Genomic DNA, 18,580 nt, shown 5'->3' with positions numbered 1-18,580 from the left:
ATAATCACATACACTTTCAGTCACCCTATGTCTATGCTCATATTTTTTTCTGTAAGTTTCAGGTGTTAGCTTAAAACATTCCAATAAATAATGTTCAATCTTGTCATAATTTAAATAATCATTATGAGACAGTTTAAAAACAGCAGTTACAGCTTTACCATGGAGCAGGTGAGTCAGGAACTGCACCCAGAGCCCTTGGTCAACATCATACTGTTTCATACTCTTTCAAATATATGAATAGAACTATCAAAATTATCACCTTCTGTATACTGTGGAAAAAAAATTATAGACCTTTGTTGCTTCTGGAATTTGGCTATTCCCTTCCCCATTACCTCCATATTCCTGACAAAGAGTCAGCATGTCCCTGTCATGTTGATGCAGTTTGTCATTTTCTTTGGCCTCCAAACATTGCAGTCTCTCATCAGATTCTAATTCCATATGTTTTGCCTCCAGTTCAAGTCTCTGTATCTCCAGATGGGTTTTTACGTCCTCTAAGGAAAAGGTTAACTGTCCTGTTTCTGATGGCTGCATATCCCAATCACCAGACTGGTTGTCTTCCTGGTTGCTGGCCTGTGCTGCAGCTGCAACTAAGGCTGAAATCATTTCTTCTTTAGTCAGGTTGGTGTGCACCAGTCCTTTGGATTTTCACACCTTAGCCAACTGTTTCATTGTCAGCTTTCCATAATCCTCTGCTGACATGTTTGCCTGCTTTCCCTGACTAAACTAAACAAAACTAAACTAAACTAAACTAAAAATAAATAAAACTGTTGTGAAAATGACACTCTGTATGTTTACCTTGTGGCTGCTGAGAGTATACACACCTTTAGTGACAACTGCTTACAGGCTACAGAAGTTCAATTAATATCCATACCACTGCTCAACAATACGTGACATCCCTCTTCTGGGCCAGTGATCAAGGAGCCTCAATCCTCACCACTGACACTAGTGGAGAATGTTCACTGTCAGAAAAATAGACACACACAGTATTTTCAGATGCAGTCCTCTGCACCAAGTACAATTTCCCTTAAGAGCACATAGGAAATGCACTTTCTCTCCAGGCTCCAAATAAAACTCCCCACTGACCACTATAGAGCTGAGTCCTTACTCAGGTGTTCCAAGCCAAGTCCTCTATGAAACCAGTGCTCTCAGTGTGTCCCTGTTCAAAGTAGCACGCACTCTCTTTGAGATTTGATTTTCATAAACACACCCACATCTGGGAAAGGCTGGCACAGCTTACCTGCTCTGCCACCTCCACCCAGACTATGAGGCAGATTTACTGTCACCAGAACACCTGAAAACAGCTACTTTAATGCTTTTACCAGGGTACCCAATTACACTTAATAAAATTCATACTTATATAAATGGTAGTGTTTAACCAAGCAGCAAGACTTTCAGGAATGTGGAGCCACATTGCCACTAAATAAATGTAAGCACTCTGAAAGGTTTAGATATAATTAATAATAAATAATAAAATAATAATATAATAATAATAATAATAATAATAGTAATAATAAATAATACTGAATATCTGTTTATAATAAACACAAGAGTTTCAATTACAGGAAATATAAAACACACAGATGGAAAGACTAGGACAGATACAGAAAAAAAAACAAAATTTAGCTAATCTCACTATATTTTTTCTAACTGACTGAGGAATTACTGTTCTCTAGTTTTTACTAAAGGAAGGCAAGATGAACGTGCATGAGTGTTTTGTGTACACCATATGTCTCTCACTAGTATTCAAATACAATTTCAGTGCTGGCTACAGAATCACATCACATCTGGTCACTTGACTCTATGGTCCCCACACTACCTTCTCACTAGAAACTAAGCCAAGATCTGGCACTGATGTGTCACAATGTACACATAGAACTTTAGCTAATGTTTATTACAGCATCTGGAAACTGTAAAACAATTCCAACACTTCCACTCTTCCTGCAGAAACCAACAAGCCATTCTCTGGCACCCCAGGATAGCAATTAGTTCACCACTAAGGACAACAGAGCAGGATTGCATCCCAGGCTTTTCACAGAAATGCAACTCTGGCTACATTCAGACCTGTGAGATAAAATCTTTATGAACTTAACCAAGTAATTTTATTTCAGGCTATTTTTCTTAAGGTTAGCTGGGCTGAGCTAATATATACATTTCATCAGTTACAACAATACAGTCTGACATACATGTATATTTCTTTTCTGTCCATCAGGGCCCACTGCTGATACATTTTTAACACAAGTAATTTTACAAATACATTTTTAACACAAGCATCTGTACAAATCAGTTTGATATTCAAATGACATATAATACTTTACAAAACTCCAGCTAGCTATGCTGGCATATGTTACACATGCACTGCCCTACTACCCCTGGCACAGCTGACAATACCTCATATCATCACACTGTCAACCAAAATATCTTCTTCTGTTTCACATTTATACAGATGGGTTTCCACGCTCTGACAATTGAACTCCTCTCCTCCTTTCTCCCTCTAAGGCTGCAAAAAATGCCTTGTTTCCCTTTTTTATCAATTCTTTTGTCTTCCTCTCATGTACATGTACTTTCTGTAACATCACTATTTGTGCATTGCTTTTGTAGATGTATGATATCACTCTGTCTGTTTTGCTAGTAGTTGTTATAATTCATTAATATTTACATGATAGTTCTCTTAGGTTCATAGGAAAGTACTAAGCTAGCTGACCTTATAGGACATTTTAAGCCTATCCAATTTCCCTTTTTGTGCTTGAAATAACCTTTCCTATTTGCTTATAAATGGTCCATACCCATCCCATGATCAATAATTATGTTTTACTCCTAATGAGAATAACTATGATCATACCATAGATAATTTGAGGGGACTCATGCATGGGATAAAGCATTTTAGGAGCTGCCTCTGTCCATTAACAGCAGAGGGAACAGTCCTGGGGTAAATGTTCTGTTTCTCATCCATAGATCTAAGCTGCACTTGAAAATAGACAGGGATGAACTTTGTTTTATGTGGATGGAGAGTCTGTTCCACAGCAGCGGTATCCTCTGCGAGATATACCTGTCCCTCCAAACTGTCCTGTTGATTTTACAAAAGAGGTTTAGATCCCTACACTGAGTATTTAGGTTCATAGGTAGGTACTAGGCTATTGGCCCTAGGGCCTATACAAGCCCAGCCAAAAAGATACCCTGGCTTTTGCCACCCAAGAAAATTATTTTTCTGTGCCACTGTCGAGCAGAGCCACAGAAGTGATCCCCGGAGTGAATTTCCTATTTCCTATCCAATCATCAAGATTTTTCTTGAAGAGTGCTAATGAGGAGCTTTGTTTGATATAGATATATAGATAGGTAGTTTATTCCAGAGTATGGGAAGTCTCTGGGACAGGAATCTATCCCTCCAACATGTTCTGTTTATTGTGGTGACAAGGTTTAGGTCCCTAGAACATGTAGCTCTGAGGGATTGGGATTTCTTTAAGTGGAGCATGTCCAACAGCTCTGGGTTTGACATAGCTTTGTATGTTAGGCAGAGATCACCTCTGAGTAGGTGATATGCAACGGAGTAAAGCTGGAGTTTTTTGAGACGGTCTGCATAGGGCATCTGTTTGAGGCTGATAATCCTCTTTGTGAGGTATTTCTGCGGCCTTTCCAGTTGTTCTAGATGTCATGTGAGGTACATACCAAAAGTGGCGTTGTATTCGATAATGGGTCTAATGAGTGATGAGTAGACCGGAACAATGACCTCTTTTTTTTCTTGATGAGAAACTTTTTGTGATTAGGTGTGCCATGTAGAAGGATTTCCTGACTACTGTGGCGATGTGATTATCAAAGGAGAAACTACTGTCCACCTGTGTCCCAAGGTCTCTTATCACACTTTTGGTGTTAAGTATACTACCGCCTATGTTGTAGCTCATGGGTACAGAGTTTTTACCAAAGGGATGACAATGCACTTTTTGGCATTGAGCTTGAGGCCATGGCTTTGACACCAGGCATCTGTCTCAGTGAGGCCCTTTTGTAGGATGTCCACATCGTTAGGAGTTTCGATTATGGCTCCTAGTTTTCAGTCATCTGTGACCTTCATTAGCCAAAGGCCTTCTGTGTTGGCCAGTACTTCAGAGAAGTAGATACCAAACAGGAGAGGACCCAGGACTGAACCCTGTGGTACTCCACTTGTCACTGGTCTGAAGTTGGATTTGGAGTCTGCTACTTTCACAGTGTGGGTTCTGTCAGTGAGCCAGTTGGCAACCCATCTTGTGACATAGTGATTTATACCTAGTTTAGTGAGTTTATCTATAATTCCAGAGTGGGGGATGGTGTCAAAAGCCTTGGCAAGATCTAGATAGGCTGTGTGAACCACCTTACCCTCGTCTACGGCTTTGGTGACTGCTTCAAAGAAGTCTGTCAGGTTTAGGAGACATGATCTGCCTTTTACAAACCCGAACTGGGTGAGGTCCAGAGTTTGGAGATTACCAATGTCTTTGTTTATAAGTTCCATGATGATACATTCCATGGCCTTGCAGACTAGGTTCGTCAGGCTAATGGGGCAGTAGTTCCCGGGGTCCGTGGTGGCTCCTCCCTTGTGGAGTGGGATAACCGTCGCTGTTCGCCATTCAGCAGGCACAAAGCCTGAGGTGAAGCTATGATTGAACATGGTACTTAGGTGGGGTTCCAGTTTGTTTTGTAGTCTGTGTGGAATGCAGCCTGGGATGTTGTCTGGTCCCATGGATGCTGTGTTTTTGGCTTTGGAGTGTGTGTTTTTTACCTGTGCAGCCTTGATTACAGGAATTTTGCATTCTTCTGGTATAGAGATGGGTTCTTTAGTTTATTTATTTTTCATGCCATCTGGCTTGCTGATGTGCAGCAAATCCATCAGTAATGGGTCAGAGTATGCCTTGTATTCTAGACACAGGTCACTTCTTAGCAGTCTGCAGAAAACTGAGTATAGTGACAAGGCTTTGAGTTGGTCCATGTAGGAGATGTTGTTTACGCCTTGTGTCCTTTTAGTAAGGTATCTCTGTAGCCTTCCAGTTGTTGTATGTGTTTGGAACAGATACATGCTGAAATGGGGATTCTGTTCAATGATAACCCTAATAAGGGCTAAGTAAAGAGGGACAGTAACATCCGTAGATCTAGACACAATTACTTTATTTATAAGTTGTGCAATATGGAGGGACTTTCTTACAGTAAACAGCCGATCAAAAGTTAGGTCACTGTCCACATAAGATCCCAAATCCTGAACTACTGGGTCAGCTCTTAGGGGCATGTAGTCAATGTGGTAGTTCCATGGGGTAGCTGACTTCCCAAAGGGTACAATAATGCATTTTTTGGCATTTAGTTTCAGTCCATGATTTTGGCACCAGTTAACTTATTTGAGACAAACCTTCCTGCAGGATGGCTAAGTCATTTAGGAATTCAATGACTGCTCCTAGCTTGCAGTCATTTGCAAACTTCATCAGCTGGAACCCTTTTGTATTGGCTTTTACGTCCAGAAAAGTAGATGCCAAACAGAAGAGGTCCCAGCACAGAATCCTGAGGGACTCCACTGGTGACTTGACTGTTTGGTAACTTTCCCTTTTTTGATGATCTATATCCTATCTGTGAGCCAGCTGGCAATCTTGTGGGTGATACAGGGGTTTGTTTCCAGTTTATTTAGCTTATCTACTATGCTGGAGTGAGAAATCATGTCAAAAGCTTTGGCCAGGTCAGGGTATGTGGTATGTACCGTTTTGCAATCATCCATTGCTTTGGTGACCTCTTCATAAAATCCACCAGGTTGGGTAAGCAGGACCTGCCCTGGATGAATCCAAACTGAGATGGCCCAGTGTTTGGAGGTTCCCTATGTCCTGATTGATTAATTCCATAAATATTTACATTACTTTGTATATGAGCTGGTCAGACTTATGAGTCTGTAATTGCCTTTTTCTGTGGAAGGTCCTCCCATATGCAGAGGCATAACTGTTGCTGTTCTCCAATTGCTGTGGAAAATGTAGAACACTATCTCTGACAATCGAGAACAAATGGACAAAATGTGAAACACTTGCTAACAACTTCAACCAAGAAGCACACAGTATGGTTAAACTGTGTTACTTTACATGTATAAAACGTTATTTTGATGAATTAATTTGTTCCAGCATTATTTAACATAGATGTTTAGTAGACTGAAATTAAGGGACGTTCCTCTTAATGCGGTCCACTTGACGTGGACATTTGTTTAAACAATTCTTATGAATTAATGTGTACCAGGCCCTTTCACTTTGGAAGAGTGTGGAACATAAAAATATTAAGCCTCAAAATAAGGAACTTTCCTTACATTGAGTTACATTTTAGAGTTATCTATTATATGGATTCCTGTAATAAAAGTTACAAAATATGCTGTATCCTAAAGTTAAAGGACATAGCCATTTTTCTTGTCCCCTTTTCACCTAAAGGAGACATCTTCTCAAATGAGAACTGTCCAGCATAACGAAGGACATGCACACGTCTCACCCGTCCCTGGTTTTACAGAATCTTCTGATTTTGCCCTGCCACCTTATAATATTTTCAATTTCCTGGTAATCACCGAGGATTACAGTCTGTCAATCATACCAGACGTTCATACCTCTCAACCTCTTAGAGCAAGAAATCTGGACAAAGCCACAAATAATGGGGGACAAAGACCCAAGATAGGGACACTTTTTAAATATTGCTTCTACAAACTTAGAAAGTTGCTAGAATAATAGATTTTGCATTAACATTAATTTTCTGAAGGATGTGAATCCTGAAAATCAAATGTCTGCCTTTATTTTCTGACTTCAGTCCTGAGAGATTTGCCAGTGATTTGCCAGAAAGCTACAATTTTATTAGAAATGGACCAAAACATGAGTCAAAAATCTGGACATTCTGTGAAAATCTGGACAGTTGAGACGTACAGAGTCAAACATTTTTGTTCAGAGCATGCTGGACATTCTGTGAAAATCTGGACAGTTGAGACGTAGAGTCAAACATTTTTGTTCAGAGCATGCCTGTGAATACAAAACCGTTGCTATATTTTATTTTTGAGTGAATTAAAGTAACATAACAATGAAAATTTGTCCCTGATTCTGGGCTTTGGTGGTCATCCCCCCCCCCCCGAACCCCCCCACCCCACCCCTATATTTAGGGTTGCCACCTTTTCAAATGTCCAAAGTGGGACATTTTTGATACAAACGTCAGATTTTGCAGGCCAAACATAGCCACGACCAGTACAAAGATCAGAACTTTACTTTTTGGCCTACTTAAAGCTTATTCTTGTAGCATTTTAGTTGCTTATTCTGTCTCTTAACACATTTAGGTGTTTCAAACACAGAATAACTGTTTTATGCAACGATTACATAAAATATAGGAAATATGTTTGTCCTGAAATCTCAGGACATTTGCCATTTTTTCGATTTCTTTGCAGGACACAACTGCCCAAAAAGGGACCGTCCCTCGCAGAGTGGGACAGGTGGTAACCCTACCTGTATGTACTTCTTTTGGCTGTCTCCCCGATTCTTGAGCAAAAGAGACGCTATGTCTAATAGTAACTTAGACCTTATTAATGTAGTTTCGTGACTGTTTTCGTATTCTAATACGTCTCACTAGTTTTTAATTTGCTAACTAATTTTCCTTCGTTTAACTGATTCCCGGTACGGTTTCCCTTATAACTATTGTACCTACTTTTTATGTTGTACCTACTTTTTATGCCTCAACTTATAAAGTGCTTTGAGAAAAAGTGCTTTAATGACCAGCCTTTCTCTGAGTAGTATCTATTTTGATTGTCTTCAGTTCCCGTAGGGAGCGTCGTGCGCTTGCGTTTTGTAGTTCCATGGATGGCAAACTCGGAAGAGAAAGGCTGTTTCTGTTAACTTGTAACCCTATGAAGTAAGGAAGATGAAGTCTAGATTCAACAGTGTTGATATCAAAGCAATCATTTCTGAGCTCAACGACAGGTGTGGTAACCAACCTTGTATTCTTCATTCTGCATTTTATCTTCAGTTTAGTTCATATGTTGATTTGCTTAAAACATCCAGGTAGTTGGCACTTTTGACACGCTACATCTAGCTGGGGGTGATGCCACATTACGTGCTTTAGTGGAAATTAAAATAAATTGTGCTGTTTAGTATTGTTGTTGATAGAATATTATTAATATGTTTTGACGGAGCATTTTTTTTTTCAGAATATCTCCACATAACCTTGATTTATCTGTTTGACTTTTCTTTTAGACATAAATAAGCTGGTGTTGCAGTGTTGGCTAGAGTAGAATGTGTGATGTGTGGCATAGAAAACTACTCTTCTTTTGGAGTCAAATCTCCAGCTCTGACCTTTTGAAACAGTTTCTTAAAGTGTTTATTTGATACAGTATATTATAGAAGTAACACACTGCTTGCAGTTCACATTGTATCCTATATGTACGTGATTTTATTTATGTGCTAGTAGTTTGTCTTGGCTAATATACCGGTTTAAGAATTTAAAGAATATAAATGGAAAAGAATCATCAGTGGCAATGTGACTGAATTACACATTGTCTTCCTCACTACACTCAAATCACTTCAGTTCATCTTCTCTATGCTTTTTTCCCCTCCATACATTGTTTTCCTCTCACTACTGCAGTATGTAATGCTTGTACTATTTTCTAGAGTTTGTATCTCTGTATTTTTTGCAAATACCACTGTGCTATTCCTATTTAAGTGAATGGTTAACAAACTTGTCATGTAAAAACAAATCTGTGTGCATGTTGTCAAACCTTGTGTATAACTAATATTAATGTATAACCATTTCAAACTGTAGTTTTCCTATTTATATTATGTTTTGTATTTCTGGGCTGAACCTGAAAATGGTCTGTAGAGACAAGTGTTCCACTCTGGTTAACAAAGCCAAATAAAATAAAGCTGATAAACGTGGTATTTTGAATTTTGTCAAACATGAATATACTAAGTAAGGTAAGTGTACAAGATCATACTGATTTAAAAAGATGTGTAGCCATGCTGCTGCAATGGTGCATCTTGAAGATGGAAATTTCATGACCATCTCATTTCATTTATTTCTAAATGTGGTAGAACAACCCCAAAACTGAAGTACATTAAATACAAATAGCAATAACATCCATTTTATGTGCTAAGTACTGGTGATCCTGTCGCGCAAAAAAGAGTTTACTTTTGATCCTGATAATTGATCCATCATTTTAGTATGCATACTTTGCAGAATAATGAAAACGTTGATCATGGATCTGTTACATATATCATTGGAGATCTTTTGCCCTTGCATCACTTGCTTTTTATACTTGGCAAAATTCTTTGAACAGGAAACTGCTATTTTATGTTATAGTTTGACAAATCACACAGCATATTTTGATCTAATAAGATTATTGGACACAGTCCCACATATCAGCATATTGAATGAGTTAAACAGTAATTCCTGAATTAAAACCACGACACATGAATAAAGTGTAAGAAAAATACTTTCAGACAATTCATGTGACCAGTGGTATACCAAAGGGTTTTGAGTTATACCCTTTACTTCTCTTCATAGGTTCATAGATTAGTACTAGGCTAACTGCTCTTGTGAGCCATTTTAAGCCTAGTTAATCATCCTTTGTGGAACTCAAACACTGCATCTTGTGTTTGTAAGGCAAACTTAACCATTAGGCCACCCTCCCAACCCCCATTTGCAAGTAAAAGTAGTTGGGGGTGACAACATTTGTTGGTAATTGCAAGGGGGTAGGATTCTGCCTTCCTATACCACAGATACAAAAGCTGCAGCAGGTCTAGACAGTATATACTCAAAGCGCTTTCATAAGTCTTGTGTTCACTGTGAGGGGGAAAGATCATTCGTATTTGAGAAGAATACTGCAGACTTGATTATACTGAAAGTGGGCTATGTTGTAAGCAACCCCAGTATAACTTGTAAATAGCAGTTACAGCTGTTATTTGACTGTTTTGACAATGATTAGGAAGTTACTTGGGATAGTTTTTCTAATAAATCATTGTGTTCCACTACAGAAAGTCCAAAGGTTTCTTACAAAGCAAATAATTGCACTTCAAAATGTAGGCTGCATAGACGAGTTAAATGAGCTCCCTCTGTGAACATTGTCATGTAGATGCTTGAAGGAAGATTTTTTTAGTATTTGAGACCCTGCTGAGGCAAGTTCATTTTATAACAGTGTAGCACACACAGCAGATAGATCTAACACTGGATTGGGTAATTTGCTACTAGTACAAAGTATAACTGACAAGCATAACAACTGTTTTTGCACTAGAAGTGTATACTATGTGGGCACGTGTTGTGTTTGTTTAATTTATAAACAGTGAACAGTTAACATGCAAGTTTTAGCCCATCTTCTATGATGAAATTTACAATTTAAACTGGAGAAAGGTTTGACACTTAAAGTAACTTTTTGCTAGTTTGTTTACTGCAGTTATGACATGCTTAATAGTGCTGCTGGCATAATGTAATTACAATCTATCACTTAAATTTTCTTTAAAATTATACATTTTCAGTATTATATTTTATAGTATATATGCTTGCTCATATTTAATTCGTGGTATAATAGTAATGTAGATACAGTTTTATTATTGTTTGGTTTTCCTGATTCATGTATATACATACACGTGTGGGTGTGTATATTTTATATATATATATATATATACACACACACACACACCTACATATAAAATCGAAATACCATTTTATCGAATTGCAGAAGATTGAGACCATTTTGTTGAAAACTTAAATCAACGAATTCCTGGAACATTGTATTTTCCCTGTGGGAAACTAACCACTTGGCCACCATGGTGAACTTTGCCCTTTTCTGCACTGCTATCTCAGAGTTGGTATATTTAGTTGGCGGTGTGTGTGGGAGGTGGATTTGGTGGGTTTAATTTGCTTACTTTTGCATTTTACTTGCTGACGGCCAAGTGGTTAGTTTCCCGGAAGGAAAATATGATGTTACGGGAGTTTGATTTCATTTTTTCGGCAACATGATCTTAATCTTCTGCAATTCTATGAAATGGTAATTTGATTATATAAAGCAGATCCATATATGTGTGTATTAAAAATATTTTATAGTGATAGGGTCGACTGTTTTTATGTACCTCTGCTGTATTATATCATAATAAATGTACTGCTGAAGTAATCTTGAGTATTTTCTCTCTTTTACACTGGAGCTTTGAAATTCCTTTAATTTACAAATTTGGATGCACTGAGATGTTCGCATCTACATGGAGGTGGAGGGTCAACTTTCCTTGAGCTGCAAACCAAGTATGCTTCCCAGACAATGCATGCACTAAATGAGATATATGTACAAACAGCTACAAAAGTGTGTCGGATCCCAGGCAATGCATGTACTAAATGAGATATATGTACAAACAGCTACAAAAGTGTGTCGGATTGTGTCCTTCACACATCCCAGTTTAACCTATTTTACCTGCATTTTTTAAACACTTTTATTGAATTATCACTTGTGACATTTGCATTTATACAAAAGTTATCAAACTGTATTAACAAATTAACATTAACAAATAACATACTTCACATATATTGCTGTATATCATATAACCTAAGCAACATTACAAAAATTATTCAATTCCCCCCCTTTTTTTAAACAAGAAACATCATTATTAAACCATCACGTATAACATAAGCAATCATATATTTATATAAATGAAAACAAACCACACTGACACAAACCTAATAGCAAGCATTTTACATCACAAACCATACTCACACACTACCAGTTGTAAACAAATCATTTTCAAATATTACATGGCTCATTTAAGTCCTATATTCTTTTAAACCTCATTCCTCCCCTGTATGTATTGTTCTCACAATTCTCATTTTTTCCTGTGTAGTTAGCTCCTACCCTTTTGTAAAGGTCTCAGTTGCAGTTGTTTTATCTTTGTTACTATATTCACTGCTTCTAATATAGTTAGCTTAGATTTTGATTTCTGTTTTCTAGTAATTGCTTTTTTAGCAGCCACCAAAATTAGACACAGCAAGGCTTTACCATGTCTAGGCAATTCTGATTCTGTATCATAGTTCGGAAAAATCATGTTCCTTGTCACACCAGTCTACCCATCCAGCATCTCCAACAGTGCATCCCACAGGGAATCCTTAAAGTCCACTAACCCACCGCACTTCCAGAAAATATCTCCCCAAGTACCTCTTTCATCCCCTTCACACTGCCAACATTTGCTGTCTACCTGAGGAAAAATTCTCTGGAGTCTACTTGGGGTATAAAAATATCTGTAAACATTTCCAAACAAAAATCCTAAATCTTCTAGATTTTGTTGCATATTTGGGAGACATACATATATCGTCCCATTGTTTTTGTGAATTACTTATTCAGTCTCTCTTCCCAATCCTTTCTAACCTCCTCTGATTGATTTTTATAGTTATTATGCAATATTTTATATATTCTATTTATTAATTTTTTAATGTCAGCTTCTGTTCTAGATTCTACTAAAAACACTACCAGTGCTGGTCTTTCATTTAGGACCCCCCCCTTATTTCTTTCCCTTTGCCTATACTCTCATATCAATCCTTGATAGAGAAGGCAGTCTCTAACCTGCAGTCCAAGTAAATACTTGGCCTATTCCTATTCCGTTACCTTTCCCTGTCTGTTATTTCCTCAGAATACCTTGGTTCCTTTGCCAGTTTTCTCCAATAAATTCTAGCCCCGTGTTGTCTATATCCCTAATTGCAGTCATCCCTATTGTCAGAATCTCCTTTCTCCATTCCTAGGTTGGCTTAGTTCTTAGAGTGCTTTCTGCTGCTTTATAGATATAATAGTCTGTATGATTATTGCTGTTCTCCTTAAAGGCCTGCATCCAAAATCCCAGTCTCTCCTTGTTTCTTGGGCTTCCCCACTGTTTCAACATCATCCATTTCCACTTTGAACTATATTTTTCTGCTTGTGCTGTGTATAGGGGCCTTAACTGTGTAGCTCTGAAATATCCCTTCAAATTGGGTAATCCCAATCCTCCCTGTTCTGCTGGAAGAGTCAGCTGATCCCATTTGACTCTTGCAGTCTTCCCCTTCCAGATAAAGTCCTTTAGCTCTTTATTAATTGCTATCCACAACAACTTCTCTGGTTGATAAAGATACGCCTGTCCTTTAGCTCTTTATTAATTGCTATCCACAACTTCTCCTCTGGTTGATAAAGATACGCCTGACCTGTGTATAAGACTTGTTGTTGTTGTCTAAAGGGACTAAAAACATTTTGACTGCTTGTATCTTACTGTCTATATTCATATAACAAAGCTTCCATTTTCTCAGTTTTTGTATTCCTAATTTACCTGCATTATGTGGAAAATGTATCCTGCCAGCATAGTGCTAAAAGATACCATGCCAATGCAAACATTCACATTTCCAAGGGTATAAGTTGGTGCGTGTGCTCCTCAAACGCCTGTTGGAGCTACACTTGCTGTATTTGACAGTGGAGACTCTTAAGTCTTGTACAGTGCCTTATTAGAGCAAAATGTACTCTCATGCTAATTGTCAAATTCAATAGAGCTGAAGCAGTGCTTTACTGTGCAAGTCCTGAAGTACTGTCCTTAAAACAGCCCCTTGCTTCCTGTGGTGTTTCTGTTTATTTTGTAAGTACCTGGGTTTGTTGCATTTTGAATGTTTGTGTGTGTTCCATCACACCCCTATTTACTAGTAAACTAACAAACTCTTTTTTTTGTTAGGATCTGTTTCCAAAACTTTTTGATATCACATTTAGTGTATACATTCTTTACAAGTTGTTTTCTGTATTTTTAACACACCTTGGTTAATAAAGATAGGTTATGAATTGCAAAGAGCCCTCCCTAGGTTGTAAAAGCATTTGTTACATGGAACGGCTGTTCTGTGTAGCAGAGTTCAAATATGTAAAAAAAAAAAAAAAAAAAAAAAAAAAAAAAATTAACTTGCTATGTGTCTTGTAACATAGTCTTTTGCTGTACTGGCACACAGGTAGCTGATACTCCTGCCACTGTATCAGTTGGTTATAGTAATTTAATAGTTTGTTAATGTTTAATAGTGTTTATGCATGACCTCCTTAACATCCTGCTGTACTCTACACGTTGTCTGACTAGGGCACAGCAGAGAAGGGCATAGCCTTACAGTATCAGTTCTAGTCTCATGGTCATCTCCCAGCCATACATAAAAGATGCTCCAACAATGCTGTTTTTAAGCATATAGATAGGAGTCCAAGACATTTTGTTTTTCCTTTTGGGTTTTAGATAAGATTGACATTAACCACTGTGGGGGTGTTCCATGGAATGACTGGCTGGAGATACTTGAATTACTGTGGCAGTTGAAACTTAAAGCCCACTCTGACCCTGATCTGAATAACTGTTTGTGTATACAAAATGTTTTAAAATTATGATTTTTCATGTTTTGAGTTTAGTGTTTTATGTTGATTAAGGAATTTTATGATGTTTTGTAGTTTTCAAAAATGTGTATTTTTTTATCAAGATAGATGGGAGTTGACCATGTGACTATAAATAATTACGTGACTGGGGACGGTTTATATGTAAGGAGTCATTTTATTGAGATTTTGTTCTGATGGAAGTCCTGTAACTACTTGGGACGAAAGTGGTAAACGTTTTTGAATAAAGTAGACTGTTATTTGTTCACTTCGTCAGTGCTGTTTGTTTTTAAGTTTTTCTTATACTGAGCAGTCTGCCTGTTTTTAAGAAAAGGAATGCAGTTCACCTGGACTGATAGAAGACAGACTAAGCCAGTACAGCCACATGCCACAATAATATCTAATATGGTTCAGAAGAATCTCATGGTCAGCCATGTTATACAGAGAAACTAGAAAGTACCAAAGATAGCCTACAAGTACTGATCTCTCACCAGAAGGGGGATAGTACAATGTCTCAACCAAAAATTAGACGGAAATGGATCATTGATGTTGGTGTCCCTCAAGTATGAGTCCAGTTGCATTTGCATTATATTCTCAAGAATCTTACCAGTAAAGGAGGGACTTGAGATAGATCTGTGATTATCCATATTGTGTGCATCCAAATGAATGTTCTTAAGGATCGAAGTAACTTAAGACCTCCTTTAAAACCCATGGAAAGACTCAATCCCTAAGGAAGGGCACAGTGATCTGACAAACAGAGCTAACGCCTCCAGGCATCATGTAATAGGTCTGGTTATACAAATATCCAGGCCACAGTTATAGGTACTTATTCTGGGAAGCAGAATTACAAAAATATTCTAAATAATAAACTCAAACTCAGATCATTTCCAAGGTGGTGGAATCTCCGTAGACCACACAATATTCCTGAAAGTGCACCTGTGCCAAAACTCAACCTGATGAAGGCAAGCTTGATGAAATACTAAGGAGCTAGTTCACATTCTTTTTATAGGAATTATCAATCAAGCAAGTCTTGAGACCATTTGAATCTTGTCAGTACCCACCTTCATAATGTGCCACTCATTTCTAGGAGAACAAAGCATGTCAGGCTCAGGATGAGTTTGAAAATTCCTTTCAGATCATTAAGGTTAGTCTTGAAGGCTGCAAGGGTGTCATTCAGTTTAATGGATATGGGTAGTTTATTCCAGTGTTGGAATAAATGTTGGGTAATCTGTCCCCCCCCCCCCATGTGTTTTGTTTATATGTCTGTGGAGATTCAAATCCTTAGATCTGGTATTAATGGAGCTGTTTGACTTCCAGAGATGTTAGCAATGAAGGAGGGTTTGGTCATTGATGGAACAGAATGCAAGTCATAGACAGTCAATAAGAGACTGAGTAAAGAGCTAGGGAGTAAAGCTTGTCTTTGTAGCTCAGGGTTTTTAGACCAGTAATCTTCTTGGTTAGGAAATACTAAGGCATTTCTTGCATTATAAGGTATAATCAGTGTAATCGGAGCAGAATACAGAGGGGTAACAACTAACCCCCTCTTGGTCAGTTTGGAAAAAAAAATATTAGTTGTGTTGAGCAGAAGACTCCAAAATACCCAATTACTCTATTAGTTTAGAGTGGGGAACAAGAGTTTTTTTTTGCCAGATGCAATAATACAGCACTTTTTTTTGCATTTCGTTTTAGCCATTTGTCAGTACACCATTGGTTAGTGAGGATTAGTTCCTGCTGTAGTGACACTGTATGAAAGGGTGGTCAGATAATAACACAAAACTTGAACAGATCAGGATTTACTGTTTTGGCGGGCAGATATGCCAAGTAGCAGGGCTGTCCACACAGAACACTACTAGTTAGTGTGTTGCTTTCCGAGGAGGCACCTGCTACTTTAATTATGTGGGTTTTATCTCTTAGCTAGTTCGTTATCCACCTTATCAAGTACTGGCATGTGTTTGTTTAATTGTTTACAGTGCCAAAATGGGGAATGACGTCATGTGCCTTCTTCAGATACAGTTAGGTTTTGCTCACTACAGGCTGTGTGACCTTCTCAAAGAAGTTTATTAAGTTGAGTAAGCATGCATTACATTTAACTGCTGAAGGTCAAGGTATGTGGCATTTTTGATATCAAAGTTTCTGAAGTCAAATATAATGTGCTCCCTGGCCTTGCAAATTAAACTAGTTAAATTTGCTAGGTCTATATTTCCCAAGGCCTGTGGTGGGTCCTCCTTTATGAAGTGGCATCACAACAGCAGTCCTCCATGTTTCATGAATATACCCTTTGGATAAGCTTACACTAAACAATTTTAGGAGGGATTACATGTTTATTAGGCATGCAAGTGCATTGTCTAGTTCCACTGAATTGGTGTTTTTGGCTTTCAAGAGCAGTTTGTTTGTTTTTCTTTATTGAATTTGTTTACTGGGTTAGTTCGACAGGACCTAAAAAGACCTTTTTTCAGCAGAAGTCCTGGGAGAAAAGCTCCAGTTCAAAAGTACAATTTACTGTTACTGATTACACTGTTAAATAGTAATAAAACAATAAGAGAGTAAATGAACGGTAACAGTACAAAGTGCAAAAATTTAATTATATAATTCTGTGCAGTACAGTTTTAAATAATGCAATATGATGTAATTTGGTGATATCTTATGTTTGCTTGTGTTTGTGTCTATCGGCTTATCCCAGTTAGGGGTCGCCAAAGCGGAACTCCGGTCCGCTAATGATTGGCAGTAGATTTTACGTACTGGCTTGCCGGGCCTAACGCACAACCTTCAACGAAGGAATGCCCATTCACGCATGTCGCCACACAGAAGACACTCAACTGAGAATCGAATGGGCAACGTCTAACTGTGAGGTGACAACGCTACCGCAGCACCACCACCGCACTAGTATACGGAGTTATAATTATACTGATTTTTCAAGGAAGACAATTACTGAGGAGTAAGATTAAAAAAAATAAAATTAGTATTCGTTACAGTGTATAAACTATTAAAAAAAACAGCTGAGGTGCAAATTGATAGGCTGACAGTAAGAAAATAGGAGATGGAGTGAGCAAGGTAAAACAAAAAAGAGAAAAAAAAGCAGGAAAGGTAAGTGAAAAAGAGAGGAAAGGAGGAAACTATGTTAGAGACAGTGTTATAGGTGACAGGAGGAGCAGCATAAAGGATGGCAGAGTGTATAAGGATGTCTTGGGGAAAAGACCAAAGTGGGATGAAGATATGGAAAGCTATAGTCACGTGATGTATGGCCTCTGATTTTATTGAAAGTAGTAGTTTGTGAGTTCTAACTCTTGGGGTGATAGACAATAGTCTATTAAGATCTTAGGTAGTGTTAAAGAGTCAAGAATTTGCATAATTTTGGTGACTTGTTTCCTGGTTAAAATTTTCACTAAAGTAATCTGCAAAGACATTTGCAGTATCCTTTGGGTTTAAGTGGATGATGCCATTTTAGATTAGTTTAGAATACTGTTGTATGTTTCTTAATTTTCTGGCATAATAAAATGATTTGTAACCATTCTTGGCATCATATGGTGGTTCCAGTTCATGTTTAGCTTTGCTCTTCCTGGTGGTAGCTTTTAGTTTATTGCTGATCCTTTTCTTGTTAAAACATTTTTTTTTCAATTAAATTATCACTTATGACATAGGCGGCAGTTCATGAAAACAAGCCATATTAACATAGTTTTAGTTGCAAACATTATGCACAACTTATAATCTATACAGTCATTGTCCAACATTACATAGCTCCTTTAAATCTTGCCTTCTTTTAAACTCATTCTTCCTCCAAAACATTAATATGCATGTATTGTTCCCATAATTCACATTTTTTGTCTATGCAATTTGTTCCTAACCTTTTGTAAAGATCCCATTTCCAGGTATTTTTCTCCTGTTGCTATATTCATTACTTCTATTACAGTTGGTTTAGACTTTGATGTCCATTTTCAAGTAACTGATTTTTTGGCAGTCACCATAATTAGACTCAACACGGCCTTACTATGTCTTAGCAATTCTGACTCTGTATCATAGCTCAAAAAGGTCATTTCCTTAGCGATACCAATTTACCCGCCCAGTATTTCTGATAGAGTAGTACTTTTAAAGTCGAACAACTCATTATACTCCTAAAAAAATGTTCCCAGTTACCTTTTTAATCCCCATCACACCTCCAGTATTTACTGTCTACCCAAAGAAAAATTATTTGTAGTCTACTTTGGGTATAAAATACCTATGTAAACACTTTCAAGCAAAGATCCTAAATCTTCTAGA

At 37.7% G+C, this 18,580-nt stretch overlaps 1 protein-coding gene across 1 annotated transcript in view; it reads left to right on the top strand.

Moving 5' to 3' along the window:
- Positions 1-7,787: 7,787 nt before the first annotated feature.
- The window catches only part of NEMF (nuclear export mediator factor), a 1,922,187-nt gene continuing 1,911,394 nt past the window's right edge, over positions 7,788-18,580 (top strand). Inside the window, exon 1 of the mRNA XM_044074284.1 lies at positions 7,788-7,928. Coding sequence (XP_043930219.1) covers positions 7,870-7,928 — 59 coding nt within the window. The 5' untranslated portion in view covers positions 7,788-7,869. The remainder of the gene's footprint in view (positions 7,929-18,580) is intronic.

The sequence above is a fragment of the Protopterus annectens genome, chromosome 6.part0 (genome assembly GCF_019279795.1).
Source record: "Protopterus annectens isolate FY-2018-M chromosome 6.part0, PAN1.0, whole genome shotgun sequence".
NCBI lineage: Eukaryota > Metazoa > Chordata > Ceratodontiformes > Protopteridae > Protopterus > Protopterus annectens.
The sequence above is the reverse complement of the archived record's forward strand: the minus strand, read 5'-3'. Positions and strand labels throughout refer to the sequence as shown.